Below are 24546 nucleotides of genomic sequence, written 5' to 3'. Positions count from 1 at the left end.
TAGGACCCACTAGCGGAGCTGAAGAGCGGATACCACACCGTGCCATTAACGAGAATAGCGCTCAAGGCCAGGGAAGCTCACCGCCAAGCACCGTTGATCAGGGGGTCTTGCGCACAGTGGTCCTGCCGCTGTTCAGCCCAACTCCGGGTCGAGGTGGGGAACGATTTTTCGTGTTATCGCGACTGCCACCTTCGCGCTATCGCATCGCATCGCAATGCAAACATACCTCTAGGTCACGGTATCGCACATTACAAGCCAAAATTGCATTCCAACGGGTTTCACGCCGTACCCAAAACTATCAACTACTACGTCCGGAATTCATTAAACCAGCTGTGCCCGACTACTACAACCAAGGAGGCAAATCTCGAAAGGACAGCGCATCAAAATCAGCACCACCCTCATTTCCCAAAAGATAGCGACAAGTCGCATAACAAAACCGCCAAAATGCCACTAATAACCACAATCCACGAATCCCTCCCATGTACGTCCAACCATACTGTACAACCCTCCACTGGATCTTCTCCTGCTCCTTCACCGCACCCTCACCCACCCCCAATCAACTCAACTAACCTTTTCCTCCATCACAGACATTGACCCGGAACCCACCCCCTCCGAACGCTCCGCCGCCGAAGCCCTCATAGCCGCCGAACGCTCTCTCCATCCCGACGACCCCTTTCACGCCCTCCTCCCCCCTCCACTCACGCCCTCTTCCCATATGACCCCCCTCCTCGAATCCGAATTCGACCGCATCGCCTCCCACGTCCAAGCCAACCCCGACGGTACACAAGCCCCGCCACCAAAACTCTCCGCCCTCGACCTAGCCCGCTACTCCTCCCTCCCCGAGATCCCCTCCGCCTCTGAACTTGCAGGAATGGACAGCTCCGAAGCCACCACCCTTCTTTCTTCTTTACTTGGAAAAGCCTACACGGACCACGCCTACGTTGCGCAGCGGCGCGCGCACCTAGCTTTGCTGGACGCGTACGGCAAGAACGCGTGGCTGATTGGCAACTGGCAGCTAGAGGGGGAGCTGAAGGCTATAGAAAAGGAATTGGTGGAGGCGAAGAGGGAGATTGATCTGGTAACGCTGCAGCGGAAACAGGCGCAGGACGAGGTTGGACCGGAGATCTTGGGACTGGAGGATACGTGGAAGAAGGGTGTGGGGAGGGTGTTGGAGACGGAGGCGGCTGTGGAGGGGTTGAGGAGGCAGGTTTTGGAGGTTAGGAGGGGGATGGAGTAGGGGGTGGCAATTCAAGATGGAGAGGAGATTTTGTGGCTTTGGTTTTGTCCTGGGTTTACAGGCGAGGTACAAAGTGTTTGGCTGTATAGACACATGGGGGAAGAAAAGCTCGGTGAAGCATCAATCTGCATCAGAGGAGGGCGTGTCACGATAGACAACGAATGAGCTCGACAAGGACCATGGAATGAACTGCGAGGTACCTAATTTGCAAAGAATCCCCCGGGGGATAGACATTGGTAGAGAGGAGAGGCAACACCAAAACAACACAACAAGCACAATGAAACTCGGTAATAGAGACCCATACGGTATCGAGCAGGTGGAAGACCAGTCTGCAGCCTGCGTTTCGCGGTTCTGGGAACAAATGGGCGACAATGAATGATATCAGTATATGTTGTACTAGAACCTAGTAGACGCCTTTCCTAACCAGCAATAAAGCTAACATCGACAACAACTACTAACTACTTCTGTGTGCAAGTCTTGAACCCCAAACCCAGGCCAAAGAACGGACCTTACCCAACAGTGATGATGAAAGCCATTTTAGTCTATAACAATTCAATTTGCACTCTGGTCTCCTCAAGACACCTGCAAAGGATCCACCTCTTCCGCTTCAACGTACCTAGTCCTCCGCAGGATGCTTTCAATCGGACCAAGCAACCTTTGAAAAGCATTCTTGCCAAGCCTGGCAACCTTGACCTCAGTTTGGCTGATGACGCTGGCCGCGCGAGGGGCATCATTCAGCAGCGCAAGCTCACCGAAGAAATCGCCCTTCTTGTAGTTCTTAACTGGAGAATCGTTTCCTCGCTTGAACGCTGCCGCCTCGCCAGCCTCTAACAGGAAGAAGGAGTGGCCGGGGTCACCCTCAAGAATGATCTCATGGCCAGCCGGGTACTTCTGGCTCTCGAGAGCATCCGCAATCTTGGACCGCTCATATGGCGTAAGGGTCTTGAGGATGGGCACTTCTTCCAGAAAGCTCTCGTACATCCGACGACGAGAAAAGGTCGATTCCATGAGAATTCGTCGGAAGGTGACACGATCAAGCGCCCATAGTGTGCACTGGGGCTCAGCAGAGACGACAGTGGCAGCACGGGGTGCGTTGTACATGAGGGCAAGCTCGCCAAAAGAGCCACCCTCCGCTATCTCGCCAACCTTCTGTCCCATGCCGTCTGGGCCGGGTTGAAGAGCGCCGGTGCTGTTGACATAAACCTCGAATCTTCCCTTCTCTACCACATAGAAATAATCACCGGCATCGCCTTGAGTGATCACCTGCCAAAAAGCGTTAGAAAAACCGTCTTTCTCGAAACAGAGATTTGCAGTGGCTTCAGGTACTAACCTTGATTCCTTTGGCAGGCACCGGCTTCTCTACCAAAGCACCCAATACTTGGGCACTCTGGTCGTCCTCAAGGTGGTTGAAAAGAAAGTTGCCGCTGATGGCTTTCTTCAAACGCTCAAGTTGCTCTGCTGTCTTCGGATGAACAGGAGGTGACCAGTTGTCGGAGTTATCCGTGACTGGTTTCAGGGATTCTGCCGAAACGGAGGTCCGGCGACCCAAGTTGTAGTGAGCAGGGAAGTCATCAGGTTGGCGCCGGACGGGCATGTCTGACGGAGCATCGCCACCAAAGCCGTTCCAAAAAGAGGGCGCAGTGTTGTTCTTGACGCCGAAATGGGGAGTTGTAGGCGAAGTAATAGTATCATTCTCGTCTTCCTCAACCAGCCTATGCATTGGCCCAGATTCAGATCTGCCTGAACTGCCAAACGGGTTTGCGTTCCCAAAAGGGCTGGTGAAACCTGTGCTCGACATTGTGGTGACGTTGATCCCAACAGATGGATTTTGTGAGGTGTGTCGAGCTAAATTGAGAGCTGTTGCCTTATATCAGACAAATGTTGGAATCAAATATGCAGATGCTTGTAGCTTGGACCAAACACTACCTAGTGAAACTGAGGAAAGGGATCCAGAAATGTTTTGTCTCCGAACTTTATTTTATAATTCGCGAGCAAAAGTCGGATGGAGATCGGAAGGTCGCAAGGGACCAGAGCGTCTGTAATTTAACACGGGGCGTTGGAAGGTAGATCTTTGGCGCCTGGAAGCACTTTACAAAATTAGCACCTGATTACCGAAAGAACAAGCATGGATGATCACCCGCATAGATCTTGACATCGGATCAGAGTGGAATTGCCGAACGGGAAATTGCGAAATTGGCAGAATGGCATGACGCAGAGAAGAGATCGGTCTTGGGATGACAGTAATCCACACTCCATGTGATCTGTTGGACTACGAATCTATGCGACCTAGCGCACGGGTACAAGATGTTCGATTGCACAACGATGTTGATCGAGCAAACAAGGTGAGACATGGCTGAAGAGATTAGGGAACTTACCTAGGGATCACCAGATGTAGGATAGGTGGTATGGAGAGGTTGAGGTCGCAAGCAATCTCGCGGACAACAGTCTTGCGGTGGTTGCGAACGCCGGAGATGGATGGATAGGTTTCAGAGGATCGCGGGCGGGATGATGAAGGACGAGCGGGATTGCCGAATGGGCGATGGCAAGGGAGCAAAGGCTGGGATGCTTTGACCAGCTCGTAGCCCGAGATGCTTTATACGTGGCTGCCCGGGAAAGCAGAACAGAAAGAGGCTGTAGTGTGGACAAGGAATAAAGGCTAAGACGGTTCGGCAAACACCGCAGCACGAGGGTAGGTTTCTTCGTTGCGACCGAATTCTGGTGTCGCGAGGGCAATTGCGGTTGCGGTTGCGATCTCACTTGCAGAGGAGTTGACTTGTAGCGACGCAAGAAAGAAGCAAGGCAGCTGTGGCGAGGCGTGTTGACCGAACGAAGCAGGCGGCGGGGAGCTGTGTGAGTGGAGGTGGAAATGATGGAAGGGGGAATGGCAATAACAACAGAGGACTGGAGAGCTGAGCACGACCACGGCAAATGCGACAAGGGAGTCTTCGGTTATTACTGTCTTTGTTAAAAGGGCGAGAGTAGAAGCGCGGGAAACACAGAGAGCAGGAAAGCTGGCATGAGGGGAGTGATGTGGAGGAGGTGAAGCTTTAGGTTTTGGCGGGCAGGTGGGGTGGGTGATGCCGTTTGCGCTCGTTATCTGGGTTTTGGGTCGTGAAGGTGCTGGACGGTCGACCGTTGCCGTGCTGGCGTGCAGGGTTCTCTGCGATTTCCCTTCCCGGCCATTGCCTCAGCTTGGCCGTTAAGGTAAGTAGAAGTACCTAGGACCGTGTCACAGACGGGAAGGCTTACAGAAGCCTTCCAGAACCGCCTCATGGAATTGGCTTTGGATTTCCCTTAGCAGCCGGCGCTGAATCTTCAACTCCTCATCTTGTCACGCGTTGATGTTCGTCAGCCATCATTCTACCAACATCTTTCGAAGCCACGTCAGTGATTGACTATCAGCAGGGTCGAGACAACTGGAACAATGAAGGCAATGCCCTCCTCCGTTCCCTGCTGGGGGCAAGACCCACCTCTCTTGTGCTCCTTGTTGCTTCTCCACAAGTTCCGTCAAGCACGATCACAGACTCAAATCTGTCGAATCCTTCTAGAAAACAAGCACGAGCCTTCATGCGACTGCCCCCCCCTCTTCTTCCTTGCTTCTTTTTGTGTCCCTGCGTGGCCTGTCCAATTGCCTGTCTTGCGTGTGCCAGCTCTCTTTCTCTGGTGCCAGCTTGCCCGCATTGCCTGCCATTCAGATGTTCTGTCGCCGGGGTTGCACATGTGGTCTAGAGTCTGGTTGGCTGTAACCTCAATACCTCATTGACCCATCCGCCCCCGTCGGGTGTCTGACGCGTGAGTCTGATGCTGTCCTTCTTCTTCGGCTTCTCTTGCAGATCTCGGCAGCCATTTCGTAACGTTTTGCGAGCCAAACTCGACTAGAGAAGCCAGAAACAGCTTCTTTTTTTGCGGGTGGCAACCATCCCCGAAGACTTGGCATTATCTATCAGTTTTACGCAGTACCCCATTGATGATCTCGATGCTGTTCGGCAGCCGTTTTGTCTCAATGCTTCGTTGTACACATGCACAAGGCTTCACGCACACGACGGGGAAGAAGTCTTTCGCGTCTTGCACGAACAACTAATTGTTACTATCACTTCGTTGCGCATGAACGCTGCTGGTTGCGTATATAGTGTCCGGTTGACTGGTCCCCGACCCCATCAGATCAAGTGGAGCGGATGAGACCTGGAACATGTTGCAATCAAGATACTGATATGCAAAAGGCCGAGATACCACCCGGGCGCCGAACGGTAAACACAAGACACACAGCTGATATATCACTCTTGTACCAGATAGTGAGACTGATCTAAAGTCGCAGAACAGAAACGGTGTGCAAAAAAGTGAAGCAAAGCGAGAGATTGGTGGCACATATAGAGATTGGCAGCTCACTCTGTGCCCGATTCTGGAGGTGGTTGTTGTGTTCTAAAGAAGCACCTCTTTAAATGACTGTTGACGTGCATTCGCGGGGCAGCGGAGAATGGCCCGTGCGTGTGCTGCCCTCAGCGGTTCCCTCAGTTGAGCGGCCTGGATAAGCTCTCGCTCACGTGAGACATCTCGTGAGAGTGCTCAGATGATGATATCCGAGTGTGAAGTCGGACGTCGTCGGACAACCAAACCCTGAAATGGAAACTCACAGCCTCCCTGCCAAGAGGAAGGCACGGACCATTTCGAATTGTTGCAACGCCCCAGAAGGCCGAAGGGTCCGGGTCCGCGTTCCACTGCCCACTCAGGTCTCGAGCCATTGCAGCGATGGAGTGCAGTGGACTTGCCCGTCCGTCCTGTCCTTGTAGCGCCCGACTCAAACTGTTCGTCGACAATTCCATTGCCCACCTTTAGACTCTGTCCCTGTGCGTGTGTTCCTGGCGCCGCCGTTCCATCAACTTTACAAAACGGCTTGATTTCCACTTGCATCATCACAAGCGCCCTTCTTCTGGTCTTCGAATCTTTCCGACCTTTTAGCGACGACAATAGTCGCTGGAATAATCCGATAACATGGCACCTCGCCGTCGCCGTGGCGGCCGCGATGGCTCCCAGGACGGCAACTCATCAGAGACAGATGCTCCCAAGAACCGTCCACCCAACACTGCTTTCCGCCAGCAACGAATGCGCGCCTGGCAATGCGTGCTCACGCCCAAACTTATCGTCTCCATTTTCACCGTCCTCGCCGCCATCTATCTTGGCTTTGGCGCCTACTTGACATATCTCGCCTTCACTGTACTTTCCCCCGGTCCTTTTCTGTGCCCCCTGTCACTTGCTGCAAAAAGTGTCCGACCAGCCGCTCACCATGCCATCCATCTTTTTAGGTTCGAGATATCAGTATCGACTACACAGATTGTCTCAGAAATGCGCCCAGAGGCAATGGCACAAAGGAACCGATTCCGCCCGATAACATCAAGTCGCACTTCACGTCAAAAGCCCTGGCCGACCATCCGAACCTAGACCCCAAGAAGATGTCGACATGGCATGTTGAGGAGAAAAACGTAACCTTCGAGTGGAGCGGCGTCACGGCTCCAAGAAACATTTGCGTTATCTCATTCCCTATTCCCGAGGAACTCCCGGCACCCGTCAGCTTCTACTACCATCTCGACAACTTCTACCAGAACCATCGTCGCTATGTTAACTCGTTCAACGCCAAGCAACTTCTGGGCGATGCCGTATCCAAGGATGTTATCGACGGCTCGACCTGCAAGCCCCTGGATCTCGACCCTCGAGGAAGCGGAAAGGTCATTTACCCGTGCGGCGTGGTGGCCAATTCCATGTTCAACGACACCTTCTCCAACCCCTACAACGAGCAAAACTCTACCGACTACGTCATGTCCAACAAGGCCGGCGACATCAGCTGGGAGGGATTGAAGGACCTATACGGCGAGACGAAGTACTCGCGGGCCGATATAGTGCCCCCACCCAACTGGGAGGCAGCCTGGCCCAACGGCTACACAAACGACACCAAGCTTCCCGACCTCAAGAACTGGGCCGACTTCCAGAACTGGATGATGCTCGCTGCCTCGCCCGACTTTTACAAGCTGGTGCGCAAGAACGAGCACGACGCCATGAAGGCGGGCAACTACCGGATTGAGATTGTCGACAACTTCAACACCACCGTTTACAACGGACACAAGTCCATTGTGCTCACCACCATCACCGCCATGGGCGCCCGCAACATCTGGCCAGGGATAATATTCCTCATTGTCGGCGGCATCTGCCTTATTCTTGACATCTACTTCGTCTTGTCTTTCTTCATATGGAAGCCTCGCAAGCTGGGCGACCCGTCGTACCTGTCGTGGAATCAGCCTTCGGCCGCTCAGACTGGATCGACGTGAAGCGAACAACCAGAACTCAAACCAAGTAAGACAAAACACACAAAGAACGAAGACATAATCTAGACCCTAATTACGCCGTGAGATGGATGGATGGTTGGATGGATGTGATGAAAACTCTTACCCTGCGGGATGAGGCTCGGACGGGGGCTGGCTAGCTGGCTGGTCGAAACATGAATTGAGATGGAAGAGGCGGAAAGGGTGAGGAGGAGGAGACAAGGAGACAGAGAGAGAGAGGGCGGGATTCCTGATCCAACACGGAACCGCCCTCTGTGAGCTTTGCCTGTTGTTGTTTCCAAAAACTTCGCGGGGTTTTGAAGTTCAGCACGCGTTTACACAAGTCTTTTTGGGATATCAATAACTGAACGGCGTCTTGGGTTTGGTATATTTTCCGTTTTACTACTTAGTACAGATGCATTTCATGGGATGTAAATCTCATTATCTATTCACAATTCTTCAAAAAACCACAAGCTCGACTTCATTTCGTGTGACAACTCCAATGGAAGTACGACACCACTCACTATGCCAGATTGTGTGAAACAAGCAGTTTACTACTACCTACTATGTTCATACAACTACAGTACCAAACAATATATCCCATTTGCACGCCAGACAAATTTGCCCATTGGAAGAAGAAAAGACTGCGTAAAACCAAATCCACGCCGACCTAGGAAAAAGGAAAAAAGAGGAAAGTTTGAAGAGAAGCCAAACTTATACACAGGCCCGATTTTGAAACCCTTTCCCCAAGATATGCAAACTCACAAGGAAAATAAAAGTCGACCGATTAACCTTGTCATATCGCGAGAAAGAAGAGCTTAAGAGGACGAAGACCGAGTCTAATCAGTCTACTTTCTCCGCTTCTTGGGTGCCGCGCGTTCCTCCTCGTCGTCGAAGCCGCTCTCTCTGTCGCGCTTCTTGGCCTTCCTCTCCAACTCATCCCAATCCTCGCCCTCCTCTTCCTCGCTGTCTTCCGCCTCATCGCTGGCCTCCTCCGAGGCGTTGGAGTCGTACTCGGAATCCTCTTCGCTGGACTCGGAAGCGTCCTCCAATTCGCTCTCGTCAATCTCGAAGGCGCTCTCCTCTTCCTCCTCCTCCACTTCATCGTCGTCGCTGTCGTTCTGCAGGAAGCCCCAGCCGCCATCCAAGAAGAATTGGTGGGTATTGGCAGTGACCGTTTTCATAATGACACCCCAGTTAAGGTTGAGAGGACCCTCTGAGAAGGCAATGTCGGACGAGTCAAGGAACTCCTTGACGTCTTCCAAAGACTCCACAGGAATGGTGTTGATATGGTATGGTGGCCTCGTGAAGTCCTTGAAGACAAATACCAGATCAAAGTTTTTGAGTCCAAACTGGACACGTTCCAGATGTGCGACTTCAATGTCCTCAAGGGTGATGACCATAAATGGAGGTTCGGTGATCTGGATGAGACACTCCGTGGTGGGCTGGATGTACACGTTACTGCGGAACGGTACACCGTTGAAACCAAGGTCGCGGAGTGGCATGTCCACCTCAATGCCTTCGTTGCGGCCCGCCTCAGCAATCTTTTCCGCGAACGACTTGAACAGGCGATCCAGCTCTGCGCGGCGCCGGCGTTCCTCCTGTTCAGCCTCGAACTCATCCTCATCACCATAACGATACTTGCGCTTCCGGTTGCCGGTCTCGTCGAACTGGATGTCAGTAGCTTCCCTGTAAAATTGGACATCCTTCGTCTTCTTCTTGTTTCCAATGATAATGGGATCCTTGAGGTGGATGTGGATGATCACGATCAACTCATGCTGACATGGTTGGAAGAAGAGGTGGCGAACGTTGGAAAAGAGGATATCCACGCGTTGCGTTGTGCTGAGAGGTGACTGGTAGCGAATACCGTTCTGGTGAATTTCCACCTTACCAGGCACACGCTTGCCCTCCATGGCCGGCCGGATGAAGACATTATCCAATACGGCGGGCCGACGGTCTGATAGTTGATTAGTATGTTGCGATGACAATTGTTCCTGGTAAGCGACTTACTTCTGATTTCGACGAGCTTGTCCTGCTCAACTACATCCTCCATATCCTTCTTCTCCTGCTCCTTCTTGACAGCGTCTCGTTTGAGGTTCGAGATTTGGTTTGCAATGTCAGCATACCTATCGCCATCAGTCGATTTGAAAGTCAAGCTCCTGACGAAATGTGCAGACGCATCTTCGAATGGCTGCTCATCCTTCCGACCCACACCCTGGCCAGGAGATAGGAAGTTGATTCTCAAGAATGACCACTCGCCCTCGTCACTCTTGCTTGCGTTCTTGATGGTGTTGATATGGAAGGGTACCGGCCTGCCCATAACAGGCAGTACTATGGTCGCGTTCTTTTGATCAATAACGATGCCCATATCCTTAACCTTGGGCGGGAATTGATTATCCCGCTTGTAAGATTCGAAGCGCTTGAACTTTTTGATTTCGACGCCATTCTCATCAGCGGTAGATTCAGCGTATTTGGCCAAGCCTTCCTTCTGTTTCTTCTGCGCAAGTTCCTTCTGATGCTCGCGACGTCTCTTGTCCGCGTCCTCATCTACCGTTGTATTACGCTCAGAGCGTAGACGAGTGCTGGTGATGTTCTTGGTTGCAACGGCACCCACCCTAGAGTCCCGCTTCTCCTTCTTCGGTGTGGGCTGTGCTTCTTCCTCATCTTTGAAGAAGAACGAGGTGGCATCAACATCGACAGGCGCCTCGCCAGTAAACACCACCGGTTCGGAGCTAGTGACACGGATCGTATCGGAAAGGATCAAGGAATAGACCTTGCTGTTCTTGTCCTGGGGATTGGGGTTCTGGATATCACTGAAGCCGGTGGTAACAACCAGTGTCATGCCATCCTTGAGGGTACGGGTGTTCTTGTTGTTGAGGATCAAAGTCGGGTCCTTGTTCTCGAGGCCGATTCCGAAGCCGACGTTCTTGAGAAAGTGCTTTTCAAGATCGGGCTTCTTGGACCGGACAAAGTTGTAGGCCTTGGTGTAAACATCCTTGACAATGGCACCATCCCGGATCTCCTTGAGAATGAGATTGTGAACAGCAAGTAGGAACTTGTAGTTGCTTTCTTGGGACTTGTTGGGGTCGACCATGAAAGTTCTGGCGATTTGGGAGCAATAGGACTTGTATCTGAGACCCATAGCCGCGATGATAATTCCCGGGTGGAGTATATCATTGTCAGAATCAGCCTGCCACTTCAGGTCAAATTTGCCACCACTTTGGACGATCGGTCCAAGAATCCAGTCCAGCTGCTCGGGATCGAGGTCAGCCGGGAGCTTCTGTCGGTTGGGCAGCTCGACGGTCTTCCAGAACTTATCGTCTTCCAGTTTGTTGAAGACCTTATCGGCTAGCGCGCTGTGCTTGATCTTTTTATCTTGGTCGAGGATATTGGACATTTCGTCGAGGAAGTACGGGGTCAGGAGGGCGACGCAAGCCTTGGACGAGGTGCGCATGGCGCGAAGCTCGGTCTCATCCTTGACAGAAAAGGCGCCAGCAGACAGAGCCTGGGCAACGTCAACCTCCTCCACATCCTTGCAGTTATCGGCATAGACCTTCTTCCATTCGTCGATAAAGGGGCCCTTGGAGGTGTCCTTGGTGAGGACGCCAACCTTCTTCTATAACGAGCGGAAGTTTGTTAGAATCGCACCGAGATGTTGATGTGCGCCCAAGATGGGATGTAACTTACGCCCGCAGCCTTGATGGCATCCGTGATTTTGATGAAAAGCTTCTCGTTCTCGGCGGCGTCCTTCCCTCGCACGAGGACCTCAACAGGGTATCTGCCGCCCTTCACTTGGTCGAGGTACTTGGCTATTAACGTGTCAGATAGTTTGTCCGTGTTCTTGGGTCGGGAATACCGAGCGAACCTTTCTTTTGGGTGGTGAGAATGTAGATGGTGTCGAGGGTAAACAGCATGAGGGTCGTCGGGAACTCGTAACCTAGCAGCCAGAACTTTACGTAGAGCTATCAGCAGCTGTCGTTTGACTGGAATGGCGCACCAGACGTACAGCCAGCGCACGCCGAGCGGGCTCTCCAGAGGGCATAACTCACATGGATAGCATTGTTCTTGTGAAACTCGGGGTTCTCGTCGACCTTGCCCATCAGGATGACGATGGAAGAGACGCCACCGAAGAGAGCGTCTCCGGAGCGCTTGTCGGCCTTCCAGGCATTATAGAAGTGCGAGACGCGCTCCTGGAAGACCTTGCTGTCGATTTTGATGTCTGCCATGATGAGCGACGGCACAGCGGCGCGCGATTGGAGATGGCAGAAACAATCAAATCAGCAGAGGTTTGGGTTTGGGTGAAGTCGTGCTTTCTGCGAGGGGCTGCTTGCTCTGGTACTGACGGTGGCGGCAGACACCCTTCAAGATGACAGGAACAAGGCTACCACACCTCTCCAGCCGGCACTGCTAGTACTCTACAGTGCTTGCCAGCCGGGATCCGGTTCCAGGCCAAAGACACAAAAATTCCCGTGTCGCGCGTCGCTCACGTCACGGGCCACAGCTCTTGGCGCCCCTGTCCACTGCCTTCGCGTTAGGATGCCTAAGAGGTTCTGTTCTGTGCCTGAGGCAGCTATAATCTGCTGGTTGCCACGGCAATGGTGGTATCCGTGAAAGGTCTATAGTATGGGAATCGTAAAGTATATCGGTAGAGGATGGAAACAGACGAGCGTAAATGGTGTCGTCGGGACTTCCAACAACTTGCGATTCTGTTAACTTTAGGTCGAACTTTGTACCTCTTCCTTTAGATGCACTGCAGATAAAAGAGGGACAGGCGGGACGACTGGGCGTGGAATGGAAACAGAGGGACGGGAGGGGTGGGGCTAAGTACATACGTACGTACAGGTACGATTAATGTCTTGGCAAGCGAAGCTCTGGGGTGCCGAACTTCTTCCATTCAACCACTTATGTACCAGAACTAGGTCACCTTTCTTTACTTCGACGCAAAGAACCACCTAAGCAGCCATCAACCTAGAGCTGATACCCATACCAATGGATAAATGAACGAGTAATGGAAATCACGGTGCGAAACGACAGCAACACTATCTTCAAGAATAGATTCGACAGGACCAGACACTGCGTACAAGTGCAAAGAGCAATGTCCAAGATGCCGCTCGGAAAACCTGTGATGTTTCACATCTGTACTTGATAGAGCGGCATTCCGGAAGATACCGTCATGAGATGGAAGAATTGGTCAACACCTGCCCGGCGGGAAACTTCAATGAATGGTGGAAGACGACGAACTGTGCCCATCGAAGACAAGCTGCCATCAGCACAACGTGACAAGAAGGGTAGTATGAAGCGATGACGAGCCTCCCGCCCACCAAGCCATCTAGTAAGTATCCGCCCAATTATCTTCGATTCCTTCACCCGGCTGGTAATTCAGTCCGGTCCTCTTTTGGGATCGAAACCGTGAATCCACCGGGGGCCACTCGGGACCGGCCCATCTGCTGCCGGTACGGCGGCAGTCCCGCACGGACCGGAGCAGTGCCATTTGGCCCCACTTCCCCAGATTCAGAAATGAAGACGGGAATGACAAATTTCAAAAGTTGAAGTTCGCTTCCTCGGTGTCCAACACCACCAACCACTCTTGGTCGATTTTGAGAATTTGTACATAGGAAGAACAGGGTCATAATAATACGTCAAAATGGTTCGTGAACAGCTTAGATCAGTCCAATCCATCGTTTTGAGAGAATTGAAGACCTCATCGAGCATACCTACGAACTACAGGCTTCTCCGAACTTGAGGACGGTTGAGACTAACACGATATTCGTCTTATAGGTTCACGCCGACGCTTCCAACTTTGCTGCCAACGTCACCAAGGAAGAGGCCTACCAGCAGGTTCTCGACCAAGCTGAAGGTCTGTTCTATGAGCAGAGGAACTGGGTAAGATGAGCAACCAAGCCTGCTTGCACCACCACATCAAGAAGGGACAATGTCTAAGAAGATGACCTGAATAATTGACATTCGTTAGGTTTGGTACGTCAACGTTGGCTCCCACATGTACCCCACAGCCCCTTCTCGGGATGGTCCGTCCTGAAAACAACAGATGGAACGTACAAGATCCTCATTAGTGCTAATGTACTCTTTCAAAATAGCAATTTGTCCAACTGCGCTGCCCTTCTCTGGCACGCTTTCAAGTCTCTTCCGGCTCCGAGCAACCAGGTCAACTGGGCTGGTAAGTATTTGTTGTGTTCATCTTTGTTCAAGATCCCATCAAGCTTTGTATCCTACCTCGGCTTGTTCAACGGTCGTTATCTCTCCTTTCAATCTTCATATTACCTTGCTTCGTCCAAAACTTCCTGTCCTTTTTATACAGCATCTCCCTCTCTTCACTGCGTCACTACTCTGCCTGTCAAACACTTCTGTACGCCTCATCTCACTACACTGGACTCTCTCTCTCTCTCTCTCTCTCTCTCTCTTCCCCTCTTTTCCTTTAGCCCCTTTCAAATCCCAAATTAACCCGCCCACATAATAGGCTTCTACACCCTCAACCACCCCTCCACCACCGAACTCATTCTAGGCCCTTTTCAAGGCAAAGTAGCTTGCCAAACCATCGCCTTCGGCAGGGGCGTATGCGGTGCCGCAGCCGCCACCAAGACCACTCAGCTCGTTCCCGACGTCGACGCCTTTCCCGGCCACATCGCCTGCGACGGCGACAGCAAGAGCGAGATTGTGGTTCCTATTGTTGTGGACGATAGGGTGGTGGCCATCATCGATGTGGACTGTGCGGAGCTGAACGGGTTCGATGAGGTCGATAAGGTGTGGTTGGAGAAGTTGGCGGATTTGGTGGGCAGGAGCTGTGACTGGCCTTGAGTTTTGAAAGAAAGCTTGCGCAATGGGGAGTAAGGGGAGATTGGTCCATGGTGGGCGGGGGCGGAATGAGGGTGAGAAGACTTGTTGGGGTTTAAAGGGGTGGAGGATAGAATGGGGGTTATGGGCTAGTGATGCGATATATTGTAGAGACATAGATGGGGAACAGAAATCAGTTTTCTTCGTGTTGGTGATTGGTCCGACTATTTCGTCTTCTTTCGCAGACAGCCACCTCTCATACTAAGTAGGTCCTCCGGTCTCGTCTTGATTTTTTTTAGTCACCAGGTGTGACACAGAAAAACAGATAGTGAAGAACAAAACAACAACCCCCCCCAAAAAAAAACAAAAAAAAAAAAAAAAACAAAAAAAGAAAAACTTGAGGAAAAAAAAAAAAGTTAACGGTAGCAGGGCATTATTCACACTTCTAGTAGGGAGCAAACACGGAAAGTCATTGGCAGCATACCAAATTCCCGGCTTTGCTCGAAAGAATTTCATAACCTGCAACCGAGTTGAACACGGCGCATCTTCGTGAACCGGGGTCAGGTACGGCACACTGCAGAGAAACCCTTAACTAATGAGACCAGTGTTGGGCTCGGTGAGTGATATACATGGTCCGGAGGAGATCCTGTCACACCTTGGCCTGTACTGGTCGCTTGAGTATTAAGGGCAAGCACGGCGGCTGCAGGTGGTCCAGACTTTGTCCAATGGTGTTTGTCCTCCCTTTATCAAAGAAGGTACGGACAGAGTAGGCTTGTAAAAAAAACTTCATTCTTGCTGCGAAAGAGGAAGGTGAGTTATATACCTACCATTCTGCCTTTCTTGAGGTTGGTAAGCAAAAGGAACTAGGGTATTTGACAATAGAAATAGACACTCAACAAGCCTTAGTCGATGTAATCAGCAGGTTGGCAGAATATCCCAAGGAAAAGAAAAAATTCAAGAACTACTTCCAGATGTAGGTATTTACAGTGACATCCAAACTCGAAGACAGTGTCTCGATAGATTTATGTTTGTCACGTTCTTAACAAGAAAGTATTAGAAGAAAAAAAAAAAAAGACATTATTCTATACTATACATTGCGCTGCGAAATCCAGTTGGACGACAGCTTTCACCACCTCATCATCAACTTGTAGATCTAGCAAACGCCAAGCTACATCGTTTCTTAACCTAGAGAAGAAGGGTGCCGGTCAAGGTGAAGAACATGACCAATCCGGTGACGACGAAAGGAGCTTTGTCAACGGAACCGATACCGCGGGTGCTTCCGGACTTCTTCTGACTCTCGCTGCTGCTGGAGGGAGAAGCAGTGTTTGTGGGAGATCCAGAACCCGGTTCCGCGTCGCCAGTGCTGGTACCCTGGGCCTGCTGAGAGCCCTCACCATTCAGACCCGGACCAGTTCCAGCGCCGTCCTTCATGAACTTCTTGGCACCGTCGGGGATAGCGGGGAGCAGAGTAGAGTCAACGAGCCAGTTGGAGTCCTTGGTAGGGCAAGCAGCGGCCTTGGTAGTCGAGGTGAAGCCGCCATCACCCGTGGGAACCGGGTACTTGCTCATGGCCTTGGCGAAGTTGGCAAATTCGGGCTTCTCCTCAACCTTGCTTCCAGGGCCAAGCTTGGCAATTCCGTATCCGTTCTCCTCCACTGCATACTCGTACATAAGACCTCCCGAGTAGACACTGGTCATCTTGTCGCTCATAAGAGCCCCAATTTCGGCGAAGTCGCGGGTGTGAGTGATGCAGCCATACTCAGAAAGGCTTATGAAAAGGTCAGATATGCTGATTTGGCAGATTTCTCTGAGAAAATTTAAGACTTACAAAATGGGGATGCCATAACCGGTGAACATCTTCACCTTTTGGTCCCAGCCGGAGTCCACAAAGTTCGAACTGCACCAGGAATAATCGTTCTGTATCTCATGTCAGATTCTGAGCTATCCAATCAACCCAAAGGAAAACTTACGAAGGCGAAGAAGTCGCTTCTCTCGTCGTCGGTTCCGCAGTTCATGTAGCTGGCGAGCTGCATGCGGTTCTGAGAGACATCCGCAGCCGAGTATCCAACAGGAATCTTTCTGTAGCCACGGTTGCCAATATACTGGCGCATATCACGAGTGGTGGCCTTGACATATTTGGCTGCCAGGGTGCTGTTGACCACATCGTTGATGACCTCGTTGCCCGAGAAGAAGGCAAGGGTGTTGTCGTACTTGGCAAAAGCGTCGATCGTGGCGAAAACGCTCTGGAGATACTTGTCGTTGTAGGACTGGTGGGGGTCGTAACGGTTGAGCGAGTAAAGGGGGGTGTTGGCGTCAATAACGACATAAATTCCGGCATCGGCCAAGAGCTTCATGCAGTCGTCGTGCTTCTTGGAGTTGTCCACCATGTAGACACGGATGGTGTTGACTCCCAGCTTCTTGAACTCGGCAACGTCGCGCTTGCACATGTCGAGATCGGCCAAGGGATCCGTCATGCCGGACGATCCTCCCGGCTGGTAGTCGATTCCTCTGATATAGAAGCGCTCCTTGCCCTTCCAGAAGGCTATCAACAAATAAATCAGCATCTCCGCTTGTTGAAACGTAACATCTTCCAAAGCCGGAACCACTCACCATTTCCGGAGACTGTAACAGCAGGGAGATCAGCCCTCTTGTGCGGTTGCTCCTGCTCGGTTGGCGTCGGGGTCGCTGCACTGAGGCTAGCGATGGAAGCCAACGCCGACATCAAGCTGATAGACTTCATTTTGGTGGCGCCAATACTTTCTCGAGTATGTGATGTGTAAGCGAATTTGCGGCAGTCGTTCAGATTTCGCGTCGATAATAATTATCGGGCAGTCTATGTATGAAGAAGGGTGATAGGGTGCTGCTGTCGTGAAGAAGGCCTGGCAAGAAAGTCCAAAATGGGCTTGATAAAAATTGACCAAGTAAACAAAGTGAAACAGAAATAATCAGAAATGGAAGAACTTGATGTGTGCGATCAAAACCGAACGAGGGGATAAGCAAACAGCCTGTGTACAGAACGAGGGGAAACCGTTTCAAGCACGGAAATGTTGTTGAGAGTGGAAGGTGCTCTTGAAGGATAGAGCAACTGGAGTGAAACGAGGAGGGGGGAACGAGCACATAAAAAGCAGCCGTGTCACCACAGACGTCGAATTGCCAGCCGGAGCCGTTCAGATTGTTTGGTAAGCGCACTGTTCATCCCTTTCCGTGTTCCTTTCACAAGATGGACCGGGCAAGTTCCTTGGTGGAGTTGTAGTGGTTATCGGACCGGTACGGGTACCTGGCATTGGAGCATCTTGGACGCATAAAGGCCGATGATTCAAGGTTTGAAGATTGGTAGAGCCCCAGTCATTGATCCAGACAGGAACAGATTAACGGGATGTTCAAGATTTACCTGCTTCTGTTTCATGTCTTTTCCACTGCAAGCGCAGACCTTGAACTTTAGTGCTGCATCAAGGTCGAAGGCTGTGCAACTCTCTCCTGCAAATCTCTAAAGATCAACATCCACGCATCGAGAAGTGATCGTCTGTCGTGCCTCGGGGTATTTGCAGCCTTTTCATCTGTCACAGGTATACATAACGAGTTTCATTGGATATGCAAGCCATCCAACGTCGTAGTGGTCTGTAATAATAATAGAACAAGCCGTCGAGGATAACTCGGGCACTCCGACAGCATCCTGCAGAATTGTCGTCCGTGGGACATGTGGGACGAGAGTCACCTGCCAAAGCGTTAACAATCGATTCGCAAGGAGGACAGCGATTGCATGACACACAGGCAGCCACCTCGATATGTTCTTGTTCCGTTTGCTGAATCTGCTAGATCTTTACGCCGGAAGTCGACTCTCACCAGTATCAGGCTCGTACATAGTTAAAACGCGGCTGTAAGCTTGGACGACACAAGGCACGAACTGTGATCTAAGCTCCCAAGATGGATCTGGTACCCGAAGCACTGGCGCCCTTGGCAAAGAAAGCTTGAACTCACGACAATTATGGACAAGCTTGAAGCTTTCTGGATGGAAGTGAATGGCTTGTCGACGGAAGAAGACCGGATAGAAATTTATTGGCCCATGCACCAACTACGTCATACCGTTTCAGAAACTCGTGATCTTGGCAGGGTACCCCAAACAACTAAAAAGGGGTAATGAGAAGGGAGCGGGAGAAAGGGGGAAGCAAACTAAGCTGACTACCGATCAACAACACTCCTGAACCGACGTTGCAGTTGAAGACTGACATACAAATAAGAGTCCGTGAGATCTTCGCAGGTCCCTGAGGAATTAATTTAAGCTTTTCCCCCGTTTTCATGGGGTGATGATCAAATCCAATCTTCAGATCCAGGCGGGGGAGCTATCGCATCGCATTGTCAAGCTCTGTCCGGGATCAAAACGAACCTGTCTTGAGCCATGAAAAGCGCATCGACAGGTATACTATACAGTCTGGACGTAGTTCGCCGGGACACTCTTTGTCACTCCTCCTTTTTCGACCTCTGCCCACCCATCTCCTTGGTCCTCCTTAATCAGAACGAATCTCTCGCCCACAGTCATGCTGTGCTCCGTGTCGCTACCAGCTTGGTAATCGTACAGCGCCTCAACATACTGAAGCTTTTTGGCTCCCCGTCTTGGCGCCACTGCAGGCCCCTTCTTCTTCGTTGATGCCGCAATGGATGAGCCGCTGTTGGAGTAAGTCGATGGTGGCCGGCCCGATTGGCCCGTGTGCTGTGGTACGAGAGCCGTAGGAGTAGTTGGTGGTAGTATCTCGACGTATGATGTCGGTACATTGCCTTCCTTGTAGCCAGCCCGCACCCTTGTCCACCCGCTTCCCGCTAATAAGTGTGTGAGCTATTCGTATCAATCATGCCAAAGGGCAACGGTACTTACTATCTGGTTCCAAGACCACCAGTTCTCTTCCCTCGGGCACTGAGAGTTCGCCTTCACCTCCAGCTTCAAAGGTGTATAGCATCTTCGCCTTCTGTTCCTGGTGCCCCCCGCCATTAGAGGCGCTTCCTGGCACTTCGCTCATGAATGCCGGGGGTGGCGGGGCCAGGATACGATTCTTCCGGGGTGCGCTAGACGGTGTTGGTGAGGCTGCCGGTGGCCTTGTGTTAGGGACATCTGGAGGCGCATCGTCGTCAGGCGAAATGGGCCCGGAAATCGATCGTTGAGCGCTGGCCGCATACCCAGAACGCACCGAGCTGACTGTGTTTGACCGAGTGAGATCAGGCATCTCGTTAACATGGCTCGACGATGTGGAAGGCTTAAGCAGCGTGTTGGCCAGCTCTTGTCGTTCCTGCTTATACTTTTTACGCTCCTCCTTGTTCAGCTCCCCTGGACACTCGGCCGGTACCTTCATCTCGCATTTGCTATGGCAAGTATACCCGCAGTCCCGGCAATCGAAGCCCTTGGCTGACAAGCCCCATATTCTCTCCCCGCACAGATCGCAGTTAGTGGGAATCTTGAAGGTTTGCGACTTGAAATTGTGGCTCTTGGCACCCAGTGTCACGTCACCAACGGCTGAAGTAATGGTGGACGTCTCGACCTCTGCTGTCAACCGCTTCCGGTCGACCTGATGCAGGTCCTCTTGCTGCAAGAAGAGCTGCGTGAGAACCAAGAACTCATCCTGTGTTTGCTCTGTCCCTTCAAGCACCCTCTGTTTCGCTCGCTTGGTTGCTTCCACCTCTCGCCTCTTCTTATCTACCTCACGTCGCAATTCTCCGAGTTGGCCCTTTGACTTATTCAGCACATTGCGCAAATAGATTTTGGCTGGCTCGTCCGTAACCATGGAATCATCATCGTGCCATACTGGGCTTGGCTCAAACACCTTGTCGGGAGGCTCCTGGAAGGCACCGGTATTGTGCTGCATGTACATCATCGAATCTAGCTGAGGTTCATTCCGCACAATCTCCTTGGCCATGTGGTCAACCTCACCACTGCAGTTCTGAAGCATGGAAAACTCAAGCTGAGTGGCTTCGGACCAAAACCCGTTCAACTTCATTGTGCGGAACTCGGCAAGATCTTGCAGGTTGTCCATGACTTCGGGAAGGAATTCGTGGTAGTGCTTCTCCTTTTGCTTGTTGGTAACGTTGATGGCGATCAGGTAGGTGTTCTTCATGTTGTTCATCTCTTGTAGCTGGTGTTGAAACGAACTCTGCGCCTTTGCCTTGTCAAATGCCGACTCTGACTTTTTGCGTTTGCTCTCAACATCCTGGCATACCGAGTCGTACTTGGTCTTGACTTTCTGCAGTGCGGCATACTGAGCTTCTTTTTCTTTTTCTAGCTTTTCAGCATATTCGACTTGGCGTTTGCGTTGCGCGTCCAGTTTAATGGCCACTTCTTTGATCGGTTCCGCAATCTTGGTGACAAACTCGTTCGCGAGTCGATCGTGTTCGCTGGCGACCAGTTCAAGCTTGGTTAGAATGGTAGACCATGTAGTCATCGAGGCGCTAGTTACACGGAAACCGGTCAGTCAGCTGGAATAGAACATCTAAGCAAATGTGACAATGTTCCAAAGCCTTGTCGTACCTCTCAAGGGACCCAGGGGTCATTGTGGGGGTGTCGCCGACACTCAGGCTCGTTGACTTTTTGGCTTTCTTGTCATAGTACTTCTTTGCTATTGCGCTCAGCTCGGCGCTATATCGCTTCTCGGCGGCGCTCCTTTCACGGTAGAAAGCCTGCACATCGTCAAAGAAGGCAATGTTGTTGGCCACATAGACATTGGCCGGTTTAAAGCCATCCTGCATGCGGGCATGTTAGTCCAAGGCCACCACCACAAGTTTAAGCCTCTGAGTAGGCCAGGAGAGATGAAGACAACCTTGAGCACGGTGCCAAAGGATGGCGCGATTTCGCCCTCGGCCATAGTTTGTCGGTGGAGCTTCTTTTAATACTGAGAGTTGTCGTCGTGGATAACCATGCAAACCAGTAGTCGGGTATACATGCAATGTAGACTTCGGGAGAAGATGAGTGGGATTGCTCCGTTGGCTGTCGTCGTGTCTGAAACGACGATGAATCGTGCTGTGCTGGCCCTGGGTATGTACAAGTAGCGGCAGGAACCCGTTGGGTCTTTGGAGGAATGGACGGGACCGGCGGAGCGTTTGAGTGTTAGGTACTCCAAGCAGAGGTAGAAGAAGCACAGCAGATACAGCGTCAAAGAACAAGCAAGTAGTAGAGCAAGAAAGCAAGAGAAGGCAGGAGGTACCCCTCCAACAGCTGAAGATGTGCTATGTAATCGGCTGGTTATCCCGGTCCGTACACCGTAGCCCGAGCAGCCGGCAAGACCTGAGTTGGGATGTAGGAGCACGATGAATGGCCCCCGCGCTTGGGTACCTAGAGGTAGCGAGGTAGTAATGATAGCTGGGGTGCCGGTGGCTAACCTCGAGGTACTCAATTTAAGAAGGCCCCAGCTGTGCCGGCGGACCTGCGGCTTGGCCGGTGCTAGTGCGGTCAGGCAGTATGCGTTAACTGCATGAAGATTGGTTCGGAAGAAGCATTCGTTCGTTACGTAACTCTACCTCTAGGGATAGTTAGAGGTAAGAATTGGAATTCAGAAGACGGAAAGAGAAACCTCGTTTGGGCCAAAGCAACAACTACTAGGTAGGTACCTATGGACTTTAAAGCCTCCTTACAGAGACAGCGGGCGGGACCCCGGCCACTAAGCCACCCGCTGCTGGCTCGTGCTTTGACCATTCTGGCCTCCGGCTTCTGCCAGGGCATCAAGCGTTAATTCCAGGGCAGGTACAGTACCAACAACACTACGGCACTACCGCTACTTGTACAGGGGCACTAGACGGGAACAGCACTGCAAGTACACTACGTATGGACACTAGTGTAGAGGAAGGTGCAGATGCCCCACTATGTATCACTCTGGTTCGATGGCGTCGCGACTTCCTCTCAAAGTCAGCCCTGCCGCTGCCAGAATCTCTTTCTGCCAGCTTCCTTTTCCTTTCGCATTCCTTCTCCCGCCCACAAACCACTGCTGGCAGTTGCTTTGTGGTCCGTCACCAACAGCTCAAGATTCCATCGGATCTCTGAAAGAGCATTTTGTTTGCTCCAACAATAACTCCCTCTAAGGTAAGCTTGTCAGCTTGCGCCTTCTCGTCCTTGCGGCCTGGGTCTGACGCGTTGACTTGGGACGCGGGGCATCAAGACCTGACGAAGCGCAGCTTGAAACTTGACTCACCCACGTCTCGGCTTCTTGCTGTAACCGGAACATCCAGGGGGGCGAACAAAATATAACGTCGGTATCGTACTGACCGTGCGATTTTTTGATTCTTGCTAGCAGTCATCCTAATCACGACGTCATAATGGCTGATCTCGCCAGCCGCATCACCAAGCCCGACGAGGCTCCGGCTGCCGCCCCCGAGGCTGCGCCCGTGTCTGCCCCTGCGTCCGAAGAGCCCAAGGCCCCCGAGAACGAGACCTCCATCGAGGAGAGCCAGAGCAACCTTGTGAAGAACGAGTACGAAGTCGAGATCAAGTTGAGCGATCTTCAGAATGACACCGAAAGTCCTCTCTACTCCGTCAGCTCGTTCGATGAGTTGGGTCTCCCCGAGGCTGTCAACCGCGGTCTGCTCGCCATCAACTTCAAGAAACCTTCCAAGGTCCAGGAGAAGTGCCTTCCTCTCATGCTCTCCGACCCTCCCCGCAACATGATCGCCCAGTCTCAATCCGGTACTGGAAAGACTGCCGCTTTCGTCCTTACCGTTCTCTCCCGCATCGACCTGTCCAAGCCCCACCAGCCTCAAGCCCTTCTGCTTGCTCCTAGCAGAGAGCTTGCCCGCCAGATCCAGACCGTGGTCCAGACCATCGGTCAGTTCTGCGAGAATTTGATTGTCGAGGCCGCTATTCCCGGTGCCATTTCGCGCGAGACGGGTGTTAGAGGCAGCGTCGTCGTGGGAACTCCGGGAACTGTCATGGACCTTGTCAAGCGCAGGCAGTTTGACATCTCGCAGTTGAAGGTTCTTGTTATCGACGAGGCCGACAACATGCTTGACCAGCAGGGACTGGGTGACCAGTGTGTCCGCGTCAAGAAGTAAGTTCATCTTTGGGCACTTGTGTTGTGCGGCCTTTACTGACATCAAGTAGCATGCTCCCCAAGACCATTCAGATCCTCCTTTTCTCTGCGACGTTCCCAGACAAAGTTCTGAGATTCGCCGAGCGCTTCGCACCCAACGCCAACCAGATGAAGCTCAAGCATAAGGAGCTTACGGTCAAAGGTATTTCGCAGATGTTTATGGACTGTCCTACCGAGAAGGACAAGTACGACATTCTCTGCAAGCTGTATGGTCTCATGACCATTGGTTCTTCCGTCATCTTCGTCCGGGTATGTTTTGCCCTCGAATACTGTTGTAGACTTTGGCTAACGTGCTTTCTTCCAGACGAGAGAGACGGCCAACGAGATCCAGAAGCGCATGGAAGCAGATGGTCACAAAGTTTCGGCCCTTCACGGCGCCTACGAAGGCCAAAGCCGTGATGTTCTTCTCGATGAATTCCGCTCCGGACGTTCCAAGGTCCTCATCACCACAAACGTTCTGGCACGTGGTATTGATGTTTCCAGTGTGTCCATGGTCATTAACTACGACATTCCGATGAAGGGACCTGGCGAAAGGGAGCCGGACGCAGAGACATACCTTCACCGTATTGGTCGTACCGGTCGTTTCGGTCGTGTTGGTGTCTCGATCAGCTTTGTTCACGACCGTAGGAGCTTCGAAGCGCTCTCCCAGATCGCTCAGTTCTACGGAATCGACCTTATCCAGCTGAATCCCAACGACTTGGATGATACCGAGAGGAAGGTGCAAGAAGTTATCAAGTCGAGTAGGGCCCAAGCGGAGTACGTTCCCAGCGCTACTGATTCGGCCGCTTAGGTATTTGGCCGATCAATGAGTGTTGAGGGGGAGTCGTCGTCGTTGAAGTCGTTGAAGTCGTTCTTCTCTCCGGCACCGCCGCTGCCGGAGACTCAGCAGTTTAGCGGATGGTGGTGAGCTAATGCACTAGGAGTTTATCAACTGAATCATCTAGCGTAGGCGAGGGATCATGTCTTTTCATCGTTGCTGCGACATCAAGATGTTGGGAAGCCCAGAAGGAAAGGGTATGTGGGAGTGAACTCATGATGCGCATATTCCGTCATTCAAAATGGGAATCGGGAGTTTAGATCAAAGAGATACCAACAAGGGGCGAAAGATAAATTACTTTTGCAGTCAGCAAGATTGCTCTAGACGCGTTCG

At 51.9% G+C, this 24546-nt stretch overlaps 8 protein-coding genes across 8 annotated transcripts; 4 read left to right on the top strand and 4 right to left on the bottom strand.

The window, feature by feature from the left end:
• The first annotated feature begins 184 nt into the window (after positions 1-184).
• Positions 185-1615, top strand: B0T23DRAFT_450311 (Pre-mRNA-splicing factor SPF27). Its single transcript, XM_062841086.1, has 2 exons — positions 185-481; positions 588-1615. The coding sequence occupies exons 1-2, from the start codon at positions 445-447 to the stop codon at positions 1235-1237; spliced, it is 687 nt and encodes a 228-aa protein (XP_062697166.1). The 5' UTR covers positions 185-444; the 3' UTR covers positions 1238-1615.
• Positions 1616-1810: 195 nt separating this feature from the next.
• Positions 1811-3035, bottom strand: B0T23DRAFT_308616 (cAMP dependent protein kinase A regulatory subunit; the record flags this gene model as incomplete). The annotated part of the gene is made up of 2 exons (XM_062834480.1): positions 1811-2500; positions 2568-3035. 2 exons carry the CDS (start codon positions 3033-3035, stop codon positions 1811-1813), a joined length of 1158 nt encoding a protein of 385 aa, XP_062697165.1.
• Positions 3036-6125: 3090 nt separating this feature from the next.
• Positions 6126-7814, top strand: B0T23DRAFT_19263 (ligand-effect modulator 3 family). The gene is made up of 2 exons (XM_062833240.1): positions 6126-6448; positions 6538-7814. Exons 1-2 carry the CDS (start codon positions 6227-6229, stop codon positions 7552-7554), a joined length of 1239 nt encoding a protein of 412 aa, XP_062697164.1. The 5' UTR covers positions 6126-6226; the 3' UTR covers positions 7555-7814.
• Positions 7815-7975: 161 nt separating this feature from the next.
• On the bottom strand, positions 7976-11905 carry B0T23DRAFT_19258 (transcription elongation complex subunit). Its single transcript, XM_062833238.1, has 5 exons — positions 11598-11905; positions 11414-11498; positions 11236-11357; positions 9559-11164; positions 7976-9505 (listed from the first exon to the last, which is right to left on the bottom strand). Exons 1-5 carry the CDS (start codon positions 11772-11774, stop codon positions 8397-8399), a joined length of 3099 nt encoding a protein of 1032 aa, XP_062697163.1. The 5' UTR covers positions 11775-11905; the 3' UTR covers positions 7976-8396.
• A 951-nt stretch (positions 11906-12856) lies between these two features.
• On the top strand, positions 12857-14549 carry B0T23DRAFT_19211 (GAF domain-like protein). The gene is made up of 5 exons (XM_062833235.1): positions 12857-13195; positions 13327-13431; positions 13520-13524; positions 13644-13723; positions 14024-14549. The coding sequence occupies exons 1-5, from the start codon at positions 13193-13195 to the stop codon at positions 14359-14361; spliced, it is 531 nt and encodes a 176-aa protein (XP_062697162.1). The 5' UTR covers positions 12857-13192; the 3' UTR covers positions 14362-14549.
• An 869-nt stretch (positions 14550-15418) lies between these two features.
• On the bottom strand, positions 15419-17362 carry B0T23DRAFT_19150 (Glucanosyltransferase-domain-containing protein). Its single transcript, XM_062833225.1, has 4 exons — positions 16948-17362; positions 16308-16879; positions 16166-16254; positions 15419-16105 (listed from the first exon to the last, which is right to left on the bottom strand). The coding sequence occupies exons 1-4, from the start codon at positions 17075-17077 to the stop codon at positions 15523-15525; spliced, it is 1374 nt and encodes a 457-aa protein (XP_062697161.1). The 5' UTR covers positions 17078-17362; the 3' UTR covers positions 15419-15522.
• A 930-nt stretch (positions 17363-18292) lies between these two features.
• On the bottom strand, positions 18293-21403 carry B0T23DRAFT_19148 (uncharacterized protein). The gene is made up of 4 exons (XM_062833223.1): positions 21138-21403; positions 20849-21060; positions 19208-20769; positions 18293-19152 (listed from the first exon to the last, which is right to left on the bottom strand). The coding sequence occupies exons 1-4, from the start codon at positions 21180-21182 to the stop codon at positions 18758-18760; spliced, it is 2214 nt and encodes a 737-aa protein (XP_062697160.1). The 5' UTR covers positions 21183-21403; the 3' UTR covers positions 18293-18757.
• A 1223-nt stretch (positions 21404-22626) lies between these two features.
• On the top strand, positions 22627-24186 carry B0T23DRAFT_392126 (P-loop containing nucleoside triphosphate hydrolase protein; the record flags this gene model as incomplete). Its single annotated transcript, XM_062837990.1, has 3 exons — positions 22627-23354; positions 23408-23645; positions 23701-24186. The coding sequence occupies 3 exons, from the start codon at positions 22627-22629 to the stop codon at positions 24184-24186; spliced, it is 1452 nt and encodes a 483-aa protein (XP_062697159.1).
• Positions 24187-24546: the final 360 nt, after the last annotated feature.

This window comes from Neurospora hispaniola, assembly GCF_033458365.1.
Source record: "Neurospora hispaniola strain FGSC 10403 chromosome Unknown B0T23scaffold_1, whole genome shotgun sequence".
In the NCBI taxonomy this organism is placed as follows: domain Eukaryota; kingdom Fungi; phylum Ascomycota; class Sordariomycetes; order Sordariales; family Sordariaceae; genus Neurospora; species Neurospora hispaniola.
Note: the sequence above shows the minus strand (reverse complement) of the source record. Positions and strands in the feature narration are given on the sequence as shown.

Coding starts and splice junctions, on each gene's coding strand:
- B0T23DRAFT_450311 (XM_062841086.1), top strand. CDS start 445: ATGCCACTAATAACCACAATCCACGAATCCCTCCCAT. Junction 482..587: donor AATCCACGAATCCCTCCCAT/GTACGTCCAACC, acceptor CCTCCATCACAG/ACATTGACCCGGAACCCACC.
- B0T23DRAFT_19263 (XM_062833240.1), top strand. CDS start 6,227: ATGGCACCTCGCCGTCGCCGTGGCGGCCGCGATGGCTCCCAGGACGGC. Junction 6,449..6,537: donor TGACATATCTCGCCTTCACT/GTACTTTCCCCC, acceptor CCATCTTTTTAG/GTTCGAGATATCAGTATCGA.
- B0T23DRAFT_19258 (XM_062833238.1), bottom strand. CDS start 11,774: ATGGCAGACATCAAAATCGACAGCAAGGTCTTCCAGGAGCGCGTCTCG. Junction 11,499..11,597: donor ACAAGAACAATGCTATCCAT/GTGAGTTATGCC, acceptor CTCTACGTAAAG/TTCTGGCTGCTAGGTTACGA. Junction 11,358..11,413: donor TCTCACCACCCAAAAGAAAG/GTTCGCTCGGTA, acceptor ACACGTTAATAG/CCAAGTACCTCGACCAAGTG.
- B0T23DRAFT_19211 (XM_062833235.1), top strand. Junction 13,724..14,023: donor CAACCAGGTCAACTGGGCTG/GTAAGTATTTGT, acceptor CCCACATAATAG/GCTTCTACACCCTCAACCAC.
- B0T23DRAFT_19150 (XM_062833225.1), bottom strand. CDS start 17,077: ATGAAGTCTATCAGCTTGATGTCGGCGTTGGCTTCCATCGCTAGCCTC. Junction 16,255..16,307: donor GAAGCGACTTCTTCGCCTTC/GTAAGTTTTCCT, acceptor CATGAGATACAG/AACGATTATTCCTGGTGCAG. Junction 16,106..16,165: donor GGTTATGGCATCCCCATTTT/GTAAGTCTTAAA, acceptor CCTTTTCATAAG/CCTTTCTGAGTATGGCTGCA.
- B0T23DRAFT_19148 (XM_062833223.1), bottom strand. CDS start 21,182: ATGGCCGAGGGCGAAATCGCGCCATCCTTTGGCACCGTGCTCAAG. Junction 21,061..21,137: donor CCTTTGGCACCGTGCTCAAG/GTTGTCTTCATC, acceptor GCCCGCATGCAG/GATGGCTTTAAACCGGCCAA. Junction 19,153..19,207: donor GGTGGTCTTGGAACCAGATA/GTAAGTACCGTT, acceptor CACACTTATTAG/CGGGAAGCGGGTGGACAAGG.